Source organism: Castanea sativa, chromosome 7 (genome assembly GCF_040712315.1).
Source record: "Castanea sativa cultivar Marrone di Chiusa Pesio chromosome 7, ASM4071231v1".
NCBI classification, from domain to species: Eukaryota; Viridiplantae; Streptophyta; class Magnoliopsida; order Fagales; family Fagaceae; genus Castanea; species Castanea sativa.
The window spans coordinates 28749806-28774319 of NC_134019.1; the positions used below are offsets into that span (position 1 = coordinate 28749806).

The window sequence follows — 24514 nt, forward strand, 5'->3', positions numbered from 1 at the left end:
CTCCGTCAGCTGCTTCTCCTTCTCCTTCAAAAGTTCGCGTAGATGCCCATTCTCTTTCTCCACTTCACCTCTAACTTGCTCTGAGCACTTGAGCTTTCTGTCCATATTGATCTTATAGGTCTTCAGCTCGTGTAGCTCATCCTCCATCGTCTTGTTTTTCTGTCTCAGACGGTCCATGGATGTCTCGTGATTAAGGCAACGGCCAAAAAGCCCCTTCATCATCACCATGGCCTAGAAACGAAACACAATGTCATGATAATGACGGGTGTAAAGAAACTTAGCAACAATACTAGACGGATTCAAAATTACCTGCGCAAGGGTGAAAGGGCATGTTTCACCCATCGCCTCCGTCGAATGGTTGCCAAGGTCTGCGTAGTCGTCAGCTGTCAGCATAGACGACATCTTCTCGAGGGCATAGCTAGAATCTTCCCGGAAGAGAACGGGTGGTTTCTCCCCTGAAGGTGCTGGACCCTTCATTAAGCCTTTGCCTTTTCCATGTTTGACGGGCGTTTTCTCAGCTTGCAAGGCCACGACGGGCTCGAGGGTGGTCTTTTGTTTCTTTTGAGGACGGTCCGTCTTTTCATGTTGAGTTCGTTTTGACGGTACCGGCGGGACCGCCCCCTTTGTTTGACCCCCCTCCTGCTTTTTCTTCACTGCCTGTTGTTTAATGAGGGCTCTCCTCTTGGCGGCATCCATTTCTGCAAATCAAAGACGGTTGAGAAAGAAACGGTAAGGAAAAAGACGGACATATTTTCAACAAACTTACGTTTTCGAATTCTGTTATCGTATCGACGGGCAGCAGATGAAGGTTCGGGTCCGTCACAATACCAATTCAGAGTATCAAGGGTGACGAGTTGAGCCCAAGTTCTTTCCTGCAGTTTCGTCTTGTTAAAAATTCTCTCCAAAAAACTCCACTGCTCCAAGTTAACCTGAGGACGGTCCCGAGCTGCAATAAAGGACGGTTAGACCTAAAAAAAAAAAATAAATAAATAAATTAACTTCAAAGACTGGACGGAAGCAAAAGGGATACACATACCCGACGAAGGCATTATGCCCCATGTTGTGTCGACGGGCATGTTAGTTACATCTCCTGGACGACACATCCATTCGTCCCCTTCCAAAAAGAAGTAACGACTCTTCCGGTCCTCGTTCGAGTCCGCAGGTGTCAGCGACGAGCCTCAATAAGGGACTTCTAGCTGCAAAGCTATACATCCCCTTGGACTTGACAATCTCTGTTGGACGGTAACAATGGAAAAATTCTTCCACCGTCAACCTTCGGGAACCTTCAGACATTGCCCCATACAAAACCTCAACTCCAATGAACACTCTCCAAGGATTTGGTGAGATTTGGGTGACGGACAGACCAAGGTATTGAAGAAGTCAACGGTGAAGAGAACTTAATGGAAATCTGAGCCCCGCCTTTAAAGCTTGCTCGTAGATCCCAACACCGTCTACCCCCTTGTAGTAGCATTTCTCGGATTTTTCGGGAAGACGTAGACGGATGTTGTCTGGTATTTGGTACTTGGTCCTAAGTGTGTTGAGTTGAGATTCAGTCATGGACGACCTAAAATCATTTACCGTCCAGAGAGGCAGCATGACGAACTCCCTAAGGCCATCTGGGCCAATTACTGACCGCTGGACGGGGGATCCACACCGTCCAAGCTACTGCGGACGACTACGAACTCTCCGTCTCTAGACCACCATCGGGAAGAAGAGGTACTTGACGGATTCCTCTCTTCACTTGAAGTGTCGTGATCTCTTGGACCTCGACGGAAACTTTTCATCGTAGCCGCCCCTCGCGGACAAACGATCAGTTACTTGACGCACTAGACATTACCTACATTTATGACGGTATGACCTAAGACACCGACAGATCTAAAGAAAGCACATATATTTGAAACAATAAAATTAAAGGGAAGACGGAGAAAGGTTTGGAATACATACCGGATCGAGATTGTTTCGACGAGGAACGATGGACGGATTCGCCGAACAACAGGGAAGACACGATAGATGTGACGGTTGCGCTCGCTCGCTAATTTTTTTTGATAAGAAGAGAAAATGAAGGGAGAAAATCGGCTTTTTATAGAACAAAGGGCACGGAATACGAAGCGACGCCTCGTTTTGGGGAAATAGCCAATCCACGAGGGCCACGTACTCTTCGTCGAAATGCGAGCCACGTGTCATCCGTTGTGGTATACCAAGGCCGTCCCCACTTAATACATTGCTTGGTCATTCCATGGATCCGTTAGGTTATAAGGACGGATCCAAGGACTGAAGGCGGGCAAAGAAGGGGATAAAAATAGTAAATGGACGGAGATAATGAGGACGGATCGACACCGTAAGTGACTCGGCTATGACGGTTAAGTATTGCTGAATATCCGTCTTGTATAAATTAATTGTGGATTCCACGTGGCATGTCGTTTGATATATTTCAGATGAGCTTTTGCTTTATCCCTACGCAAACGTGCATACTTGGACTTCTTGCGACACACGTTTGGGAAGACTCCTATATGGAAAGGAACTTGAGAAGGAAGTTGTATCCTAAAAGAAAGGTAATTCCACTCAATATAAATACCCCAGAAACCCTAGATACGAAGGTACGCACAATATTCTTAACTCTGGCACTCTAGGGTTAAAGAAACAAGATTCTAATTTGACATTCGGAGGGTTTTTGGCCTACGCTTTCTGCCCTGGTCCTTATTTTTTGCAGGTGTTGCTTTTGTTTGAGGAGCTTGCAACTCACTGGTGATATTTTCGGCATCATCACCTCCCATCCTATAATATGAGTAAAATCATATATATAGATGGGTCCTATTATCTACAATATTGTCCACGTTTCAAACTTTGTTTTTGTTTACAACCCAATATCGAAGTCAAAATCTTTTTTTTGGTAAAAGGTTGACAAGGCAATTCATTTTAGATATAGATTGGATAAAAGAGATAACTAATTCATTTAAATAAGCAACGCAGCAGAGCTTCCTTACACCATCAAAAAAGTTAAGTGTATTTCCATGCTGAAATTGAACATTTGGACTTTGTGGTCACGACCCTAGGGCTAGGAGGCCCCGATTTGGATAACTCTTCGTATGGGAAATAAATGGGACCCACAAACTCAGTTTCTTTCATTTTCTTGGCCACCACAGCAGCCAACAGGGTCCCATTAATTAGTACGGGCCAACGACAACGAATTGCCTATTACTTCCGCTACCACAGAACAAAGATAATGCTACCTCCCCCACGCGCTCCCTCCTTTCCATCTGGCGCTTATCGGCAGTGTTTGGTACTCTACTGGAACACACGTTTTTAATTTTTAAATAATATTACACATATTTTTATATACCTTTTTATCGATGCATATTTTCACACATGTTTTTATACACATGTACAAAACACTCTTAAGTAACAAAAAAAAGTGAGGTGAAGTTAGATTTCCGTCTACATTAAAAATTAAATGATAGATTATAAAGAATTATTATCAAAAACATATACATAGATTAAAACTTTTATTAAAATAATAAAAAAATATAACACAAATGGATGACATGGCCTTTTTAAATTCAAAATTCAATATTAAAGGCCAAGATAAATTTTTTGAAATATTGAGGTTAAAATTAAAAAAAAAATACCCCAAATTTCAAGTACTAAAAGTATATATTAGTATGGTAGTAATGTAGTTTTCATGAAATTTAATATTAAAAAAAATTGTAGTTTTCATGAAATCTGGGTGAGGCACATATAATGCAAGACAACGCTACCACAACATTACACTTTTGGTATTCAAAATTAAAAGCAAGCAGAGCATTCAAAATAGAAAGGTAACAATTGATGGCGAACAAGAAGGAAGAAAGACCGTATAATTGCATTTTAAAAAAAAAAATAAAGAAGAGGTTTTGACTTTTGAAAAGCTATATGTAAAAATTAAAAAATAAAATAAATAAAGTTAAAAGTTATAAAGATAAGGCTAATCCAAGCTCACGTACATCTAGCTTTAAGAATAAAATATAAGCTGGTAAAGAAAGAAAGTAAATAACTATTTTATTAGGAAGAAAAAATCATAATAAGCTTAAGAAAATTAAACTACTCAGTGTTAATTGTATAATCTAACACTGAAAATATTTATATTTGAGAATTGCACGACTACATGCCAAGTTGATGAGTATTTTTTATTTATAACATAACTTTGGTATAAAAACATAAATTTTTATATTATAATGAATGTTTGATGGACAACTCATGTCAATTAAAAATTCAATATGGGTAAAATGAGTCAAACTAGGGGTGTGCGTTAAACTTAGGGGTGTCCACTGACCCGGAGCAACCGACCCGCCTGCCGAACCCGCCCGAACTGAAGCTCCACGGGCGGATCCGTATCAGCCTATGGTCGGTCACGGGTTGCCAAAAGAAAAAAACCGAATATTTCGGTTCGGATTCGGATTTCAAATAATTTCACCCGTAAAATCCGAACCGACCGAATTATTTATATAAAAAATATATTTTATAAGATTTGACAACACCTGCAGGAACAGCCCATACTCAGCAGCCCAGCAATGCCCAGCCCAAGTCTCAAAGTAACTTTTTCTCATACACCATCCCAACATCCATATCAACCGTCCATCTTAAATTGAAATTTAAAATCAATGGTCTTGATGAGAGACCAATTGAGCTTGATACGATTGATTAGGCATTACACAGTGGCACAATAACCCATTTTAAATCAACGGTTAAAATCAAAGATGAAGAGCCAATCTAACGGTGAGGGATAAATGGGAAAGATGTGATATCTCTTTATGCCTCTCACAAGTCTCTTCATCAGTTTTCACTTCAGACTTCAGTTCATAGACAAACGATCATGGCTTTGGCTTCCCATTCACGCCTCCTCCCCTTTTCACTCTTCCTCACCTCTTCGCCTTTCACTTCTTCGCCCGTCTCAGACTCTCAGTTCTTTACATGGCTCTCTCAAGCTCTCTCAAACTCTCACAGCCTCACACTCTCTAAAGGCTAAACCGTTTCTCCAAATCCAAAGTCTAAACCGTCTCACACTCTCTTCACTGAGTCAGTAAGGTAATTGTTCTCTCTTTGTTTCTTTTTTGTTAGTCTCGTTGGTTTGTATGGAAATCAAGTGTTAAAATCAAATAAACCCATAGATTCATACTATGAAACCCAAACTAAAAAAAACTTAGAAACCCTAACTATTTTACATTTGTTCTTTGTTCTTTTCTTTAATTAATTTTGATCCTGTTTTAATTTATTCAGAATTGAAAGTTGACTCCAAGTATCATTTTCTGCCCTCAAGTTTGAACCCACACACCCACGGCTTTAAGGTATGGTGCTCTTCGCTTAAATCCAATGAGTATTACAATATATGGTTTGGTTATTATTCCATTCTCGGGTTTCCTAAATGAATTGTTAACATTAGACATTATTTTTTTATTTGGTTTATTTGAGTTCAAAACATGGAGTTTAATGTTGTGAACTGGTAACTTTCTATTGCAAGTCACCTTTAAAAAGTTAAGATTTTTAAGGTGGACACAAAATTTGAGATGGAGGGAGTGTATGATTTTTTTTTTTTTGAGTAAATTTTGTGCATCTATTATTGCTGAAGTTTTTGGGCATTTGTTGCTCTTGCTAATTGTGAGACACTACTACTGGCACGCATGTTAAGATTTGAAGTGGTTTTATTTTGTGCTTAGTGTGGAAGACATTTTGTGCTTAGTGTGGTTTTATTTTGTGCATAGTGTGGAAGACACTACTACTGGAGACATTTGTTTTATTTTATGGACATTGAAAAACTTGGATCAATTGAAATCAGTAATGCTTCGCATCTTGCTTGAGACTTGAGAGCCTTTATTTTTTTGATAATCATTTAATAAAGATTCATTACTTATAAAAAAAACTACGGGAACTTTCACTTTGGCTAGCTTTTTTGTAAACTAATCTAACTGATAGAGTATTTTTTTGATGCATTAATGTGGCTTGCAGATGCTTTTGATTTTGCTTTTCTATTAGTTTGTAGCTTTGTATGTTCTCTATTGCCCAAATTAGACAAGGTTTATTTAAAAAAGGAGCTGTCCTTACTATAGGTAATAAAATACACTAATTAACTTCAAGATTGTGAGATTTTATCCTCTAACTTTAGAGGACAAAACAGGCTCTCGAACTCATTAATAGGTTCAAGGAGGCATCTTATTCCTTATGCGTAATTGTGGTGTTAAAGGATATTGTGGGGGTGTGTTAAAAGACATTGATGCTCAAGAAGCCTAGATATTTTGTATGCCCATACTAGTGTAGTTTAACCTAGAGATAACTCCTGTGTATCATGGTTTTTATTTTTGAAAACTAGATGCCAGTTCAATTGGGAACTTAACCCTCAATTGTTTATCTAACCATGATTTCACTAGGGCTCATAAACTCTCCATGCTAATAGTAACAGAGGCTTATTATTCATTCAGAAAAACCCTAACCAACCACTTGCTAATTGCCAGTTCCTCAAGATTTGCTAGGAAGAAGTTCAAATTGACATAACCTTATTTGGTCCAAAAAAGTGTCACTTGATAAAAAAATCGCCATCAAAGCCTGAAGAACTTAATGACATTATGTAATTACAAGCCTAGATTTGACACCAATTTTTAGAAGATAGAACTAGCATAACTGAACTCATGACAGTTGTAATATTACAATTGGAGTCCCAGATGTAGCCATATATTTGACACCGAATCCGAGCAGCAGCAATATACAACGTATTTTAATTCTGTCTAGGTTACAGACCTAACCTAGTATTTAATAAAATAAAAACCATATTTCTCACAAGCTTAAGACTTGTATCAATGCCTAAGAGTACGAGTGATCAAGATCAGGCAAAGGTTAACAAAGTAGAAAGAATAGTTCGTCATTTGTCCCCCTCCCCCCTCAACAGGGAGAAATCAAATAACATAATCCTAAATTATCTTTCCAAAAAGCTTGATTTCTGTCTTTAACTAAGATACTTTTGTAAGTTTGCTGGCAAGAAATGAAAGCCCCAATTAATCTTAGAAAAAATATAATCACATAAAAAAACAGTTGCAATTTGATTATAACTTGGGAAAGAGGAGTTGTCAGCTAGGAATTCAACCTTCTGTGATCAAAACGATATAATGAGAATTCCTCAGTTGTAAATTGTGATCATAAGAGCCCAGTAAACCACAGGGAGAGAGTCGATTAGATAGTTCATTTTCTCTAAATTTCATTCTCTCCATAAAGCCATTTACTCGCACAGCAACCAAATACAACAGAACAAAAATTGAATCAATCATCAACTAAAATTACCAATTTCCATGTTTTTCTTGATAGCCCTTTGACCATGATATTATGGAAGTTTTAGTTTACCTTATGGAAGTTTTAGTTTACCTTGCTTTGTTTTTAACACATTTAACACCAGGAAGTTGATTATATGAGAATATTGTTATAATGTGGCTATTCCTAATTTTGGTTTGTGTGCTTATCATTTATTATAATTAGTTTATTACTATTAAAGCTATGAATTATACTTGTTACTCTAGTTTGCTTATGTGTATCTTTGTTTTTTTAGGTCATGGAAGCCTTAGCTAATGAACCCTCTCTCTAAACACCAGCTACTACAGAAGATGTTGGTGCTATTCCCACCCAAGTTGAAGATTCTGCTGCTACCCAAGTTGAAGCAGCTGCAGCTGCTGAGTTGCCCCAGTTCCACCATGCCAAGTGAGTATGACAGCTCCTGTTAGTGGTACTTGTAGTGGTTGGAAAAAGTCACTTGCTTGGGCTTATTTTGAAAAAGTAAAGATAGGAGAGGGTGATTCTAGTAAAATTAAGGTTGTTTGTAATTTTTGCCGAAAATCGTATAATGCTGATAGTAAGAGTTATGGTACTAGTAATTTGTTAGCTCATATGCTAATATGTCCTAAGAACCCTAATAGAGATGATCTAGTTAAAGGGCAGAAAACATTAGCTTTTGAACCCAAAAAGGATGGAGATGGTGGATTCCACCTTGTGTCAACAACCTTTTCTGTTAAGGCTTCTAGAAAGGCATTGGCCGAAATGATTATAATTGATGAATTATCTTTTAGGTATGTCGAGGGATATGGGTTTAAGAAATATGTAACTACCTTACAACCTAAGCTTCAATTAAAGGATATCCCATCTCGCCAAACTGTGGCTAGAGATGTGATTGGCATTTATAATAGTGAGAGAGATAAGCTAAGGAAATCCTTGAAGGGTTGTAGGGTGTGTCTTACTACGGATACATGGACTTCTGTTCAAAATTTAAATTATATGTGTCTCACATGTCACTTCATTGATGATACTTGGAAATTACATTAGAGAATTTTAAACTTTTGTCAAGTTGAAGACCACAAGGGGGAGACTATAGGTAGAAAAATAGAGATGTCATTGCGTGAGTGGGGTATTGATGGGATATTTACCTTGACAGTAGATAATGCTAGCTCAAATTTAACAACAATTAAATTTTTGCAAAGGGTGACTAAAGATTGGAATGTGACAGTTTTGGGAAATGAGTACATGCACATGAGGTGTTGTGCTCATATCCCAAATCTCATTGTGGTGGAGGGTTTGAAAGATATTGATGTATTTGTTGCTAAGGTGCGTGAAGCTATGAGGTATGTGAAGTCCTCACCCAATAGAAGTCAAATTTTTAGGAGTTTTATGGAGAGGTTAGGTATGAAGTCCAAGAGTCTTCTTAGTCTAGATGTACCTACTAGGTGGAACTCGACCTATATCATGTTAGAAACTGCTGAAAAGTTTGAGAAAGTGTTCCTTCGAATGAATTTTGAAGATGATGGTTATTCGTCGTACTTTAGGACCAAGGAAGATAGTGGTGGTTTAGGATCTCCGTGTATGGCTGATTTCCAAAATTGTAGGTCATTTGTGACTTTCTTAAGGCTTTTTTATAATGCAATGAAGAAATTCTCTAGTTCTTTGTACATTACTTCAAATGCCTTTTATGATGAGATCTTTGTTATTCAAGAGAGTATTTCCAATTTAGTTAAATCCCAAAACACTCTCTTGAAAAACACAGTCACAAACATGCAAACTAAATTTGAGAAGTATTGGGGGGAAGGGGAGAAAATTAATCCTCTTTTGTATGTGGCTGTGGTTCTTGATCCACGAAAAAAATTGAGGTTTTTGAAGTTTTCTTTTTCTGAAATTTATGGGAATTTAGTTGCTGAAGTGATGGTTGATAAGGTGAAAGATCTTTTGTACAAGTTGTATAATTTTTACTCTTCTATTCATTCACCAAATGTGCAAGAACAAAGTGAGAGTGAGAGGTCAGAATTGGAAAGTGATGGTAGTGATCCATATGTGATGGTTCACTCGTGATATGAACGTTTTTTGGAAGTTGAGCAATCTGCAGGTTGTAGTAATGAGCTTGAGAAGTATTTGGCTGAAAATTGTGATGGGAGAAAGGATGTGAATTTTGAGATATTGGAGTGGTGGAGGGATAATTGTAGTAGGTACCAAGTGTTGTCTAAAGTTGTTAAGGATGTGTTGGCTGTACCAGTTTCCACTATTGCATCTGAGTCTGCATTCAGCACTGGTGGTCAAATTGTCGATCCATTTCGAAGTTCATTATCTCCTCTCATGGTTCAAAACCTTGTATGTTCACAAAATTGGCTTCAAGCCACAGTTCCAATTTCTCATCGCCGATCAAGGGATGATGTAGAGGCATTGGAGGAGGAGTTACTTGACTTAGGTAATATGTTTAAATTCTGAAATTTAGTCTATTAATTTTATTGAATGTCTTGTGTATTCAAGCAAAATTTAATTTATTGTGTTTATTTCCTATTTTTTTCTAGTTTTAAATGAACAACCAACAGCAAGTGCAACAGCAAATTTCAACTCAAGCAAGGGTTCCACTTCCGGCAAACGACCCTTAATTAGCATTGATGATTAATCGCTGATTTGGTATGATTATGCCTTTAGCCCCCTACTATTATAAACTTGGTTTCTTTACTAGTTAGTCTTGTATTTGGTACTAATTTATTGTTTGTTTTGTCTATTGTAGGAGGATGGTAATTTATTTTGTAAAGAAGGCAGCTTTTTGGGAATATTTTGGAAGCTTTTTTGGACACGTCACTTTTCTAACTTGTAACGATACTCAACTGTCAATGCTTATAGAAAAGAAATCTTAGTTCATGGGTTTTCTCTTCTATTAGTTATAGACTTATAAACTTTAGAGTAGTCATTCAATGCTTTGGAAAAGCTATTTTTTGGGAATACCTATAGTATTTGATTGTTGTAAGTAATTATGGGTTACCAAGCTTTCTGCCTTAATGAGTTACTGCCCAAAAACTTGCAGTAACTGCCTCTATGGTAGTATTGGAGTTTATTTGTTGCTAGAAATATTATTTGTTGTGGTTGGCAGGTTTTATAGGCGTTGAGCTACTAGCTTACTGCCTTGGTGCTTATATTAATTTTTGTGGTTAATGTGGGAAAGGTTATGTATGTGGATTGATAGGTGCTACTTGTTTCAGATCACAGGTGATAAAAAAAAAAAAAAAAAAAAGCTTTTTGGTGTGTTATGTTGATCACAGGTGATGAAAAGAATAGGCATTTTTTGGGCCTTTTAGATATGTCCTAATTGAAGCCCCATTTTAAAATAAGTTTAATAAAAATAGGCCCAATTTGAAATATATAGCAAATTTCAGTTGCCAAACCGAGTAATTTGGGCTAAGAAGGCCCAAAAAAATGAAATTACCAAAATTTTAATAATGTTAAAAATTTTGACCCAATCTGAGGCCCAGACCCGTCAATCCAACAACTCCGACCCGTACAACCAATTATCCGAAACGTCGAATCCGACCCGAATATTCGGTCGAATACGGGTTTGAAATTCAGTAACCCGAACCAATCAGGTCGAGTTCGGTTTGGGCTCAAAACCGACCCGGCCCGACCCGTGGACAACCCTAGTTAAACCTATCAACCCAACATCTTGGGTTGGTTTTCATGAGTTGGAATTTTATATTAAGTCTTAGGTTGAGTTTATAGTTTTTTCAACCCAATTAACCCAATTCAGCCCAACATATATATAAGTTTATTTCATTACTATTTTTTTTTTTTACTATGATATGTTTTGGTATTTTACGAATTATTTTTGATGAATTTGTAAGTTTGCAATATAATTTAAGTATATTGTGTGAATAGTAATAATTTATTTTTAAAGTAATTAAATAATTAATGAAATTAATTTTTACAATCATGAATATGTAAATATAATCCACCTACTAAAACTAGATTGGATTGAAAATTCCTCAACCCGACAAGTTCGCATTGGGTTAAAAAATGTTTCCAACCCAACCCATACACTATCCTAGGTTAGACCCTTTGCTACTCTTATTACCCATTCTCTTTTTCATCCTAGTTTCGATGGCTTAATAGGTCCTCAAAAAGAAATAAATCAGGGGTCACAGGTAATGATTTCTCATCAATTTCTTCTACCAACAATGGTAATGTGTTTGTGAACTATAACTTGTCTTGCTTTCTTTTAAAAGTATTACGATCTTTGATTAAAATTTGTGGTGTGCTTTGATTTAATTTTTTTTAAAACATGGATTTTAAAATTTTAATTATTAAGGGCACGTACATCTTGTTTTTGTTCAAACTATTTACAAAGTTAAATGAAATAAACTAATAGTTCTTTTTTCAATGTAAAAAACCCATAAACCAATAAAATTTTAAACTGTACCATAGAAATCCTTTGATTGGTTCTTATCTTTGATATAATAATTTTCTAAAAATTGGGATGAGAGAGCGCGTGGAAATACGTTGTGGTGGGTGTGTGTTAATTATAAACTGAATGAAGTGTGTCTGAACACATAAAATTCCTCGTTAAGTAACGGGCGAGTGAGTGAGTGAGTCGGTTGGTTGATTGGGGGAGCCAAACCCAAAACAACAGATAGAAGACCGGGTCAGGGTGGGTTTGGTTTTGGGGCAAAAATGCGTTGGATGGCGAATCCACGGTTTTCTCGGGCTAAGTGGGTTTGACCAAAGACGCCGAAAACCAACGCCTGCTTTGGAAAACGAAAGCTCAGCCACAGCCACACACTTAGTATTTGCATTACCAGCCCACAACAGTTGACACAAAAAAATAACTCCTTTTTCTTTCTACTACTTTTCTTTTTGTAACGCCTGCGTTGTCACTACCACCACACCTTCTTCACTACCCACGAAGTGACAGCAAACTCAAACCAAAATCTCAGTCTCACAAACACTTTGGAAAATAATTATAGTATTTTCAAATTCTTTTATTCCATCGAATTAAAAATTAAAAAAAAAAAAAAACGAAAGAAGAAGAAAACAAACTAGCCTATGTTTCTTTTGATAATAATAATAATACTCTCATCCCCAAAAATATAAATCAAAATCAAACCCCACACTTTACCAACCTTGTCTATATTTGTTTCCGTCACTTTCTCTTAGTGGTCCTCTCTCTCTCTCTCTCTCTCTCTCTCTGAGATTATATCTTTGGTTTTGTTTATCATTTTGAGTGGTGGGGTGATTTTTAATTTTGATGGCAAAGAATGAGGGATTTGTGGGGGACCATCTGAGACTGAGAGGGGCACCTGCTGCTGCTACTTTCTCTCAGCTATTGTTGGCAGAGGATGATGATGATGATGATGAGAACAATAATGGTGTTGCTGTTGCTGTGGGTCTTGATGTGGACCAGACCAGCTTCAACTACTCTTCTTCTGTGTTTTCTTCTGAAAAGCCACCCAAAATGCTCTGCTTTGGGAACTATCATCAGAAGCACCACCAAGGAGATCAGCTGGTATATCCACCAATAACTGAGAATAATATCACCAACACAAATACTACCACTCCACAGAAATCAGGGGTTACATGCAGCGATTCCTCATCAGCTTCTTCTGGCAACAACAACAATAATAGCTGTGTCACTTTGAGTGTGAACACTTTGTCAAAACCTGATGTAAGTGAATCTACCTGGTGTAATAAAAAGTTTATGTTTTTGAGTTTATTTATTTATTTATATGGGTTTTATTTTATTGTTTGAATTTTTTTTTTTTTGGAAGAAAAAGCGAAATGGGTTGGGTCAGGAATCGGCGCAGTGTGGTAGCACCATCACCACGGCTGCGGTGGCAACTCAGAGAACCTCTAAAAAAACGAAAACGGCGAATCCTACACCAGCTGGCCATGCAAAGGTTAGATTTTGACATACCCACAATATCAGATTTCATCTTTCTTTCTCACACGCATAATTACAATGCATGTCTCTAATCGAATAAGCATCGATGCGGATACGAGACAAGTATAGATATTGTATATATTCTTGGTTATATGTTACTTTTTTTTTTTGAAAATTTAAAATCCATATTAAATGGATACTTTAATTAATTAATATAAATATGTAGTATTTTTAAGAATATATTATGTTAGTTTTTGGTTGAAAAGATCATGTTAAAAGGTAAAAGTATGTCTCGGCCATAAAACTAATTAATAATCTTTTAGTCTAGTAAGTATTGAGTAAGAGCGAAGAAGATAAAATTTTAAAATGGTAAGTTATGAATTGTCCCTAAATTTTCGATAAATCTAATCACTTAGATATAATTCTAACATAAAAAAAATCCTAATTGTCAGTATCAAATGCGTGTTAGATATGAAGATGGGCTGTTACTGCTAATTTCTAATTATTTTTTGGGCTGATAGGATTGTGGGTTGTAAAGATGTCATATTTAATTATTTAAGGATCTTTGTTCAATTGTTCTCATATGTATTTTACATGGTGATTTTTTGTTTTTCTTATTCTTCTTTCAAATGGCAGAGGAAAGAGAAGTTAGGAGAAAGGATCACAACATTGCAGCAGCTTGTTTCTCCCTTTGGCAAGGTAAAAAATTAAAAAACAAATGCTATATGTTTTTTCAACAAGTAATTTACCATTATTTTGGCTAGTATAATAAGAATATGAAGTATGAACATTTACAAAAACATTTTATGTATAAAGGCCCATTACTATAGTTCGAAACTTATGCAAGTGAAAACCCAGTGGGGTTGGTAAGAGTTGAAGACTTGGCCTCAAAGCCATTGTTCCTAGTTCAGTCCCGGAATAAGACTAAAACAAACTCCCCTGGGCCAGCGATTTATCCCGTTATGGGCTCACCCGTCGCGAACAATGATTAGTCTCTGGTTGAAAGCTTTGAGGATACACTGTGGGCAACCAAAAAAAAAAAACTTATGCAAGTGAAAGTATATGATAGTATATTTGAGTGGCATGCAGTGATGTTTGGAAATTGAAACTTATGAAAATGAAATATTTGCAGACAGATACAGCCTCAGTGCTTCATGAAGCGATGGGATATATCAGATTTCTGCAAGACCAGGTTCAAGTCCTGTGCTCTCCTTACCTTCAACGCTTGCCCTCTTCTTCACAACTCCACCTACCAAAACTTGTACGTGCCAGATAAGAACATATCTTTGTCAGAGATTCTTTTTCTTTCTCTTTCATATGGCAATTTTGAATGCATTTTTTATTTTATAAAAGATTTAGATCCTCATAGTTTCTCTTGTCCTATCAATTTTTTTCCCCTAAGCATCATCAACGTGGGACCTATAATAAGATGTGTGGGTCTTAACTTAAACGGTCCGGATTCAACTGGACCTGTCTTTCTCAGAACTTGATCGTGATCAGGTGTGGGTTCCACATAAATGTGACTAATCACTGACCTTGTAGAAATTTGACCCTTAGGGTGAAAAACGACTTCAAAAGTTCAGTGTAATTTTTGTTCCCCACCAAATTTTGGGGTGTTGCAAATGAGAAAGATAAGAATTTAGAATGGGTTCTAGACACTGGATAGAATCAATGATGTCTTTTTTTAAAAAAAATTTTATATTGACGAGAATCAATAATATCTTGACCACACTGAACTTCACAGTTTGTCAATTTGTGCAATTGTGGGTATCAAAGAAAAGTGATAAATTCATATAATTAGTGGTGGGTATTAGATGGAAAATATTTATCCCTCACAATTGTACACAAGGTATCAAGTTGTGCAATTTACAAGCAGCCAATTATGTTAAAAAAGAGTAACTGTAAAAAATGCAGGCCTAAATTACTCTTACTAGGATGTAAATCAATAATAAGTAATAACTTCAAATTGACAATAGTTGATGACAATAGTTGATAAGGTGTTGTGACTTGTTATGGTCAATAAAATAATTCACAACAATAGGTGAGTAAACTTCACTGTCAAAGAGTACAATAACTGGAAAAGAGTTAACGTTAACTATTAACTTTTTACTGTGGTTTTATGTAAGGAGGGTGGAGTAAATGGAGGCGGAGAAGCAACAAGAAAGGACTTGAGGAGCAGAGGGCTGTGCTTGGTTCCAGTGGATTGCACCGTACACGTGGCTAACAACAATGGTGCTGATTTCTGGTCACCTGCAGCCATGGGGAACAATGTTTTTTCACCTTAGCACAGTGAATACTGAATACTACTACTACTACTAGACCTAGTCTTGTCAAACTCAACTTTTTGTAAATGGGGGCATCTTGTGCTTTGCCTATAATGGGGTAAGTTAACCTGTAATGACGGCTCGTTTTTGAGAAAAAAAAAAAGTAAAAAAAAGGTAAAAGCTGACAGCCATGAGAGTTTAGAATCTAAGTTCACACTCACACATGGCTATGGTGAAACATAGAAAAGTAGCTGAAAAAAGTGCTAATGAAACGAAAAGGAGTTTGGTTTTTGCTTTTTGGGAAGGAATACGTGTGTTGTTTGGGGAATGGGATAAGCTTTTAGCATGGCCTACACTTGTAAATTTTGCAGGGTTAAACCAATTACCAAGGCGATTTTGATAATGGGGCTGGTCCCTTTGTGCAATTTCTTATTTCTCTGCTCTAGGGTTTTTCTTGAGTTCTTTTGCTAATATTATCACACTCACGTCTTTTTAAGTAACCCTACGTGACAAACATGAGTTGATTGATTGTTATTTTTACATCCGGGAAATATCCGTTTAAAGAAATTTTTTATGAAAAAAAATAAATATTTTGATAGTTTTTTTTTTTTTTTTTTATAAAAGTATTGTTAAAACTTTTTAAAAATAGATTATTAATTATGGACACTTATTAGCATGACCAATTAATATGACCTTTCATTTAGTTCTTTTTACTAATCATAAATGATTATTTGTTATTTTTACATTAATTTAAATCTTTTTACTAATCACAATAAATGTGTCAAAATTGTACAACCAAGGGTTATTTGTTAGTGTTTTTAAATAATTGTTGTTTAAATAATATAATACATAATCTTTCAAGAACAATATTACTAAACACCGCTTAAAAGTTTTGTTTTTTCCCATGAATGTTAGCTTAGGCTGAGTCATGTTTCAGACTGCATGACGTCTCAGATTGGTACCAAATATGAATGAAAATTGATCTCGTGACGTTATTTCCTTTTCAATGTTAACTCATTTCCTTTTCTTGTTTGGAAGACCTCTCTGTCCTCATAAGGCTCCAAAATTCCAAATCAAATCAATGATTTTTGATATGATTTTGACATTGTCAACCAAGTTAGGCTTTGTCTCTGCCAGAGTTCTTTCAGAGCCCGTGTGACAAGTGACAGCCCACCAAGAAAAATAGTATTAAAGTCGGTAAAATAGTATTTATTAATCATGCTTTATAAATGGTCAATAACTTTTAATTATTTATTGTAACTTTTAATCCTTATAAAAAAAAAACTTTTAATCATTATTTATTGTAATTTACCAAATGCTTAAAGTATTAAAGAACTTTTTAACTAAAATTTTGTATCTGAAAATTTTTTACGTTCTTATAGTAAATAATTTAAGTTGAAATTCTCTTAAAAAAAAAATTGTAAATCTTTTAATAGTCACGACAATACATGTTAAGTACATTGTTGCCCCCACCTTTTTAGTCACTTAATGAATGCAAGGAAAGTATAGAGAACATAGATAAGCAAGCATCAAGGGGTGAAGGGTGTGTTTGTTCAAGGGATTTCACCACCCTTAAGTCGAGCTGTCCTAGTTGTGATAGATAGCGAAGTTGAGGCAGTACTAAAACAGATGCATCCAACAAAAGTCTCGGGTAGTGATAGTATGTCTGCTATTCTCTTTCAAAAGTATTGGGGTATAGTTGGTAATAATGTTATATGCATGATTTTAAATGTTCTAAATTCAAATATGTCTATGGTAGAGATTTACAAAACTAACATCACTCTAGTGCCAAAAACAAAAAACCCCACAAAAATGACAGAGTTTAGACCCTTAAGTCTATGTAATGTTGTTTATAAACTCATATCGAAAGTGTTGGCCAACCGTCTCAAAACAATCCTTCCCCAAATCATATCAAAAAATCAGAGTGCATTTCTCTCTGAGAGACTAATTACAGTCAATGTTCTTGTAGCTTTTGAACTTATGCACTGTTTAGAAGATAAGAGGGAGGGAAAAGAGGGTTTATGGCAATAAAGTTGGACATGAGCAAAGCCTATGATAGGGTTGAATGGGGTTTTATGAAACAAGTGATGGAAAAAAAGAGCTTCCATGAAAAATGAATAAATTTGATCATGCATTGCACTACTACAGTATCATACTTTGTCCTCATTAATGGTGTTGCTTACGGTAGTATTATTCCCACTAGAAGTCTCCGCCAAGGAGACCCAATTTCACCTTATATCTTTCTATTGTGTGCAGATGGTTTTTCCTCCCTTATTAATGATGCAGCCAGGAATCAAAGAATTAGTGGGGTATCAATATGTAGAGGCAGCCCTAAGATCACACATTTGTTCTTCGCAGATGAGAGCCTATTGTTTTGTAAAGCAAATAACCAAGAATGCCAAAATCTTATTGATATTCTCCAGCTATACGAAGCTACCTTGGGTCAAAAAATCAATGCGGATAAGTCTTCAGTCTTTTTCAGTAATAATACCCTAGATGATAGAAGATGTGAAGTGCTGGATATGTTGGGTCCAATGCAAGATACCCGTCATAACAAATACCTAGGTCTACCTTCAATCATTGGCAAGTTAAAAGTTGAAATATTTGCAGAAATTAAAGAAAGGGTGGAGAAAAAACTATCGGGGTGGAAGGAGAAAATTCTCTCAGTGGGTGGCCGAGAGATCCCTATCAAAGCTCTCGCCCAAGCAATTGCAACTTACACTATGAGTTGTTTCCAGATCCCAAAAAGTCTTTGTGATGAGTTTGAAGGTATGATGAGAAAATTCTGGTGGGGTCAAAGGGGTCAAGAATAAAAAATTGCTTAGGTGAGCTGGAAGAAAATGTGCAAGTCAAAGCTGAATGGAGGAATGAGATTTCAAAATTTATAGGCTTTCAACCTTGCTATGCTAGCTAAGCAAGGTTGGAGGTTAATCTCGAATCCTAACTCTTTGGTGACCCAAATCTACAAAGCTAGATATTATCCGCATGGTGATGTTTTTAGAGCAAAACATGGATCCAACCCTTCCTATGCTTGGAGAAGCATCTTGAATGGGTTGGAAGTGGTGAAGAGAGGTACCCGTTGGCGAGTTGGCAATGACAATAGGATTCATATTTGGGAGGATAAATAGCTGCCTACTCCAACAACGTACAAAATAATCTCCCCCCCCCCCCCCCAAAAAAACCATTTAATGATTATCTCAAGGTCTCGACGCTAATTGACAGAGATATGAGGAGGTGGAAAGTTGATGTACTAAGATCCTTGTTTTTACCTTTTGAAGTTAGGACTATTCTGAATATTCCGCTCAACCACAACCTTCCAGAAGACCAAATCATATGGGCAGGTAATAAAAGGGGAGAATTGACAGTGAAGAGTGCCTATTATATCGCTTTTGGGATATTAGATACAATGGGAGAAGGTGAAAGCTGTGAAGTGGCTAAGAGAGTGTTGAATTGTTGGGTGGATGACCCCGTAGATTTACTGAATGTAAACATGGATGTTATAGACATTGCAATGCAAATATATGAGGCTGGTACGTTACAAGACCTAGAGATTTTCTTTGGAGTTGCATGGGCAATATGGTATAACAGGAACAAAATAGTGCACGAGTCCTCAACTCAGCTTCCCGATCATATTTGGAGCTTTGCTAAGAGATATATTCAAGAATTTAAGAGTGCCTCTCTAGCTTGCTCTCAACACTTGCCTCTGATAGAAAAGAAGTGGACAGTGCCGTCTCCGAGGGTTTTCAAGATCAATGTTGATGGTGCAACGTCTGAAAATGAAAGGAACTCAAGTGTGGGAGTTGTAATAAGAGATGCAATTGGTACAGTTAAGGCTGCTTGTTGCAAATATCTTTAGGGATACTACTCGATGGAAGAAGTTGAAGCGCTAGCTATAGAGTGTGGTTTACTTCTTGCCAGAGAGCAAAAGCTGCCTCAAATCATTTTGGAATCTGATGCCTTAACAGTTGTTCAAAGAGTCACAGCAGCTGAAACAAATGGTAGTTGTTAGAAATATTGAATTGAATAGTATTGTATTTCTCACAGAAAGAATATACATGAGTGCCTTTATATAGGAGGCATATGAGTGTAGTACAAGTAAATATGAGTGTAGTACAAGTAAGAGTGCTATACAAGTAAGAGTGCTAAACAAGTAAACTAGTTGGGCCTAAAGCCCACAACACTATATATGTTAACAGCCCCCCTTAAACTCAAGGTGGATGTGAGACCAACTTGAGGTTGTCAACCAAAGTACGAAGGCGTCCCTTAGGATGTGACTTGGTGAAGATATCTGCAAGTTGATCTGTAGAGGAGACTGAGATTAGCTTGAGAGCACCATGGACAAGATGATAACGGATAAAATGACAATCGATCTCGATGTATTTAGTCCGTTCATGGAAGACATCATTGTGAGTAATATGAATGGCACTTTTGTTGTCACAATAAAGAGGAGTAGCAGAGGATGTCGACACACCTAAGTCTTTGAGAAGCCATCGTAGCCAAAGAAGCTCAGATGTGGTATCAGCAAGGGCACGATATTATGCTTCAGTACTAGAACGGGCCACATGAGTTTGTTTCTTGCTTCGCCAAGAAATCAGAGAAGAACCAAGAAGAAAGCAATAACCAGTGGTGGACCTGCGATCAGTGGGATCTCCTGCCCAATCAGCATCAGAAAATGCACGGAGAATAAGAGGAGACCGAGCAGAGTAGAAAAGACCATGGAAGAGAGTGCCCTTTAGGTACCAAAGAATGCGCAGAACAGCAGCATAATGAGTCAATCGTGGAGCAGACAGATATTGGCTCACCTGGTGAACAGCATAGGAAATGTCTGGACGAGTAATAGTGAGATAGACTAGGCTGCCAACTAAGCGTCTGTAAAGAGAGGGATTAGACAATGGTTTCCCTTCTGAGGGAGTCAGATGCGCATTAAGCTCGACTGGAGTGTCAACAGTCTTGCTATCAGTGAGTCCAGCTCTAGACAAGAGTTCAGAGGCATACTTGGCTTGAGTAATGTAAAGTCCATCTGTAGAATGAGTGATTTCAAGACCCAAGAAGTAGCTGAGATATCCAAGATCTTTCATCTCAAACTGCTGACTGAGAAAATCTTTGAGTTCTTGAATGCCAGTGAGGTCATCACCAGTTATGATCATATCATCCACATACAGGAGAAGTAAAATAGTGCCTTTGTCAGTGCGACGAAGAAATAAGGCAGAATCATAATGACTGGCCATGTAACCCAAACGAGAGATGGTAGAGCTGAACTTGGCAAACCAAGCACGTGGAGCTTGTTTAAGGCCATAAAGTGCACGTCGAAGGTGACAAACCTTGTTTGATTCAACAGAGAGACCAGGAGGAGGTTGCATATAAACTTCTTCACTCAAATCCCCATTAAGGAATGCATTTTTGACATCCATCTGGAAAAGATCCCATTTACTGGCAGCAGCAACAGCTAAGAGGGCACGAACAGATGAGATACGAGCAACCGGAGCAAAGGTCTCTTCATAATCAATCCCATACTCCTGTGTAAAACCTTTTGCAACAAGACGAGCTTTGTAGCGCTCAATGGACCCATCAGAGCGAGTCTTAATCTTGTAGATCCACTTACAATCAACCACAGATTTCCCAAGGGGGAGAGTGACCAAGTCCCAAGTATGGTCTTTAGATAATGCATCAAGTTCCTCTTTTATTGCAATCTGCCATAAAGGGTCAGTGGAAGCCTCACGATAGGTGTGAGGCTCGTGCAATGTAGCAAGGGCAGTGTAACAATGATAGTCAAGTAAATGTGTAGGAATGGACCTTACCCAAGTTGAGTGACGAGGTGGAATGTCTTGTACATGATCTTCAGGCGGAGCAGGAGCAGGGGAACCAGGATCAAGGTTGGGTAGCTCGTCTTCGACCTGTTCATCTTCCACCTGTTCATTAAAAGGGGAACTAGGAAAGGGATCAAGGATTTCTGGTGGTTGGACAGAGAAGTTAATAGGAGAATCAGGAGCAGCTACAGGAGGGTCAGGAGCAGCTACAGAAGGAATTTGCGTCTCATCTGGAAATAGATCTAAGACAGAAGAGGAAGATAAAGAAGCACGGAAGTGAGAGAGCTCGACAAAGAGGCGATGTTCCCAAAAGACAACATTGCGGGAGACACGAAGACGATGAGAAATAGGATCATAACACCGATACCCTTTTTGAGTTTCGCTATAACCAAGAAAACAACAAAGTCTTGACCTAGGCTCAAGTTTGTTATGCTCATGTGGCTGAAGAAGAACGAAACAAGCAGAACCGAATGAGCGTAGGTGGTGATAGTCTGGAGGTGACCCAAATAGGCGCTCATATGGAGTTTGATTTTGGATGACAGGACTGGGAATGCGATTAATAGTATGAACAGCATGAAGAGCAGCTTCGCCCCAAAAAGGAGCAGGAACTTTGGCAGAGAGAAGAAGAGCACGAACAGTGTCAAGAATATGACGAAGTTTTCGTTCAGCTCTACCATTTTGCTGAGAGGTACCTGGACAAGTTAGTTGATGAATAGTGCCATAGGAATGCAAAACAGCTTGGAAAGCATATTGAGTGTACTCAAGAGCATTATCAGATCGAAAAATTTTGATACGTTTAGAAAATTGAGTTTCAACCATTTTTGCAAAATTAGAATACACTTGCAATAATTCAGAACGATGTTTCATATTAAAGATCCAGCTATAGCGAGAGTAATCATCAACAAAGACAACAAAATATCGAGATCCACCAATACTAGAGACAGAGGAAGGTCCCCAAACATCAGAATGAATAAGGTCAAAGATATCAGTGGATATAGATTCACTAGAATTGAAAGGCAAAGCTGGTTGTTTTCCTAATTGACATGAAACACAATCAAAATTTTCTGTAGACACTGAACCTAGCAAACCTCTAGAAGCCAATTGTTGTACACGGGAAGAAGATGCGTGACCAAGTCGAGCATGCCAAAGAGCAAGAGAAGGAATAGAGGAAACTGCAGCAGCTGCGGCAATAGAAACAGGAGCAACAAGTGGAAGACGAAGGTTGTCCACGGGAAACATACGCCCAACTCTGGGACCGGTCCCTAGCTCCTGTCCCGTCCTTGGATCCTGCACAATACACCCAGAATAATCAAATATGATTCGATAACCCAACTCAGCTAATTGTCCCACAGAAAACAAATTGTAAGAAAGGTCAGGAACATTAAAGACCCCAGAAACGGAAAAGTTGGAGGTTGAAACGGAACCTATATTATGACCAGACATTGTGGAACCATTTGCTGTGCGAATAGTAAGAGGATGTGGTGCAGGTTTAAGTTCAGAAAATAAGGACGAGTGAGGTGTCATGTGATTGCAACAAGCAGAATCCATAAGCCAAGAGGAAGGAGACATACCGGACAAAGCTGAGAGAGAAGAGGAATAAGATGCATTACCAACCATATGAATGACATTGGCGATGATGTTTTTAAGGTCATCTGTGGTCATGGTGAAAGTGCGACCTGAAGACTCAGACTGTGCAAAGACGGGAGCCATTGGTTGGACACTCTCAATGTCAGCAATAGTGGCAGAAGAACCTGAAACAGCTGATTTATTGCGCTGAAAGCAAGTCTCAATATTATGGCCAAAACATTTGCAAAAATTGCAAAAGCATTTACTAGATTGTCTGCGATGATTGTTGCAAAAGGAAGAAGACATGTCCTTATTCTTCATTTAGAAGCAAAATATGCAAAAATGGATTGCAAAAATGAAATCTACGCGAAAAACTGAGTAAGGAGAACCTGACCTGAAAAAGTCAACGCCAGAAAAGTCAACGGTCAAAGTCAATGGTCAACGGTCAACGGTCAATGGTCAATGGTCAGATGAAGTCAGCAGCACACTGGCAGGCTGACGTGGCAGAATGACGTGGCAGGCTGACGTGTCAGGTTGATGTGGCAAGCTGACGTGGCGGATAATGTGGCGAGGGCTGACGTCAGCAGGACGAATCTGGCACGTGGCGGCGCGTGACGGCGCGTGACAGCGCGTGGCGGCTCAGTTCGGCGCGTGGAGGCGTGTGGGCGCGTGACCTTCAGGGCAGAACCTTTGGGCGGCGCGTGAGGGCGCGAGGAGACTCCGATGACTGTAAGGTTTTCACGAGCAGGCAGATCGGAGCAAGACGATCTTCGTGATACCTTCAGAAAATTTTTTCGGAGCAATATTCACGGCGATGCCGAAAAAAGGCAGTGGTCTTTGCAGTGTTCGAACTCCCCAACGGTGGCTGCTACATGTCCGGAACCTGAGGACAATGTCTGGAAGACTCAAAGGTTTAACGGCGAAAGACTGTGGCAGTTGTTGTGACAGCGGAAGCAATATGAAGAATGGAGTTACACCAATAAAGACAAGACTGCGAAGAAAAGGTCAGAGCAGTGGCTCTGATACCATGTTAGAAATACTGAATTGAATAGTATTGTATTTCTCACAGAAAGAATATACATGAGTGCCTTTGTATAGGAGGTATATGAGTGCAGTACAAGTAAATATGAGTGTAGTACAAGTAAGAGTACTATACAAGTAAGAGTGCTAAACAAGTAAACTAGTTGGGCCTAAAGCCCACAACACTATATATGTTAACAGTAGTCTTGGTCATGTGTGTTAAGGAATCCTTAATTTGCTTTCTTATTTTAGCAGCTGGAGTATCAAGCATGTGAAAAGAGATTACAACAGAGTAGCCCATTGGCTTACGCAGTACGCAAAGCAAAATGAAGTTTCGCAAGTCTGGAAGGGCAACTTTTCTTCTATGTTCCAACACGTTATCCAGACAGATTGTTCTTGGGATTGTACTGTGTTGAGCTTCTTTTCTTTTGCTTTTGTACTCTTTTTATTTTTGGCAATGATATTCCAGTTTGGTTTTTTCAAAAAAAAAAAAAAAAAAAAGACACACACCTAGCTGAGTCTTGCCTAAGGCCGCCTCACGCATTAATTTCATGCTCTCTCAGTTTGTGCCATGTGTTTTAGTCAGCCATAACCACATCAACAATGTCTGTACTACGTATTTGTGCCACATAAGTACTGAGCCACTTAATTACATTATCATCACCAGTGTCACATCAACATTCAAT

The 24514-nt window shown here is 38.0% G+C and overlaps 1 protein-coding gene and 1 pseudogene across 3 annotated transcripts; both read left to right on the top strand.

Moving 5' to 3' along the window:
* Window positions 1-7567: 7567 nt before the first annotated feature.
* Window positions 7568-9922, top strand: LOC142642871 (zinc finger BED domain-containing protein RICESLEEPER 2-like; annotated as a pseudogene).
* A 2431-nt stretch (window positions 9923-12353) lies between these two features.
* Window positions 12354-15838, top strand: LOC142642116 (transcription factor bHLH113). Of its 3 annotated transcripts, none has more exons than XM_075816468.1 (5): window positions 12354-12955; window positions 13059-13187; window positions 13808-13870; window positions 14304-14432; window positions 15298-15838. In XM_075816468.1, the coding sequence occupies exons 1-5, from the start codon at window positions 12539-12541 to the stop codon at window positions 15454-15456; spliced, it is 897 nt and encodes a 298-aa protein (XP_075672583.1). In that variant the 5' UTR covers window positions 12354-12538; the 3' UTR covers window positions 15457-15838. The 3 variants fall into 3 exon arrangements, with proteins under 3 accessions (XP_075672583.1, XP_075672584.1, XP_075672585.1); XM_075816469.1 differs by having other exon boundaries at window positions 12412-12955; window positions 15301-15838; XM_075816470.1 differs by having other exon boundaries at window positions 12412-12955; window positions 13065-13187.
* The last annotated feature ends 8676 nt before the right edge of the window (window positions 15839-24514 follow it).

Bases quoted from the DNA above. Each gene is read 5' to 3' on its own strand.
- LOC142642116 (XM_075816468.1), top strand. From the start codon at position 12,539: ATGGCAAAGAATGAGGGATTTGTGGGGGACCATCTGAGACTGAGAGGG. The intron at 12,956-13,058 runs GTAAGTGAATCT...TTTTTTTGGAAG, and splicing joins ACACTTTGTCAAAACCTGAT to AAAAAGCGAAATGGGTTGGG. The intron at 13,871-14,303 runs GTAAAAAATTAA...AAATATTTGCAG, and splicing joins TTGTTTCTCCCTTTGGCAAG to ACAGATACAGCCTCAGTGCT.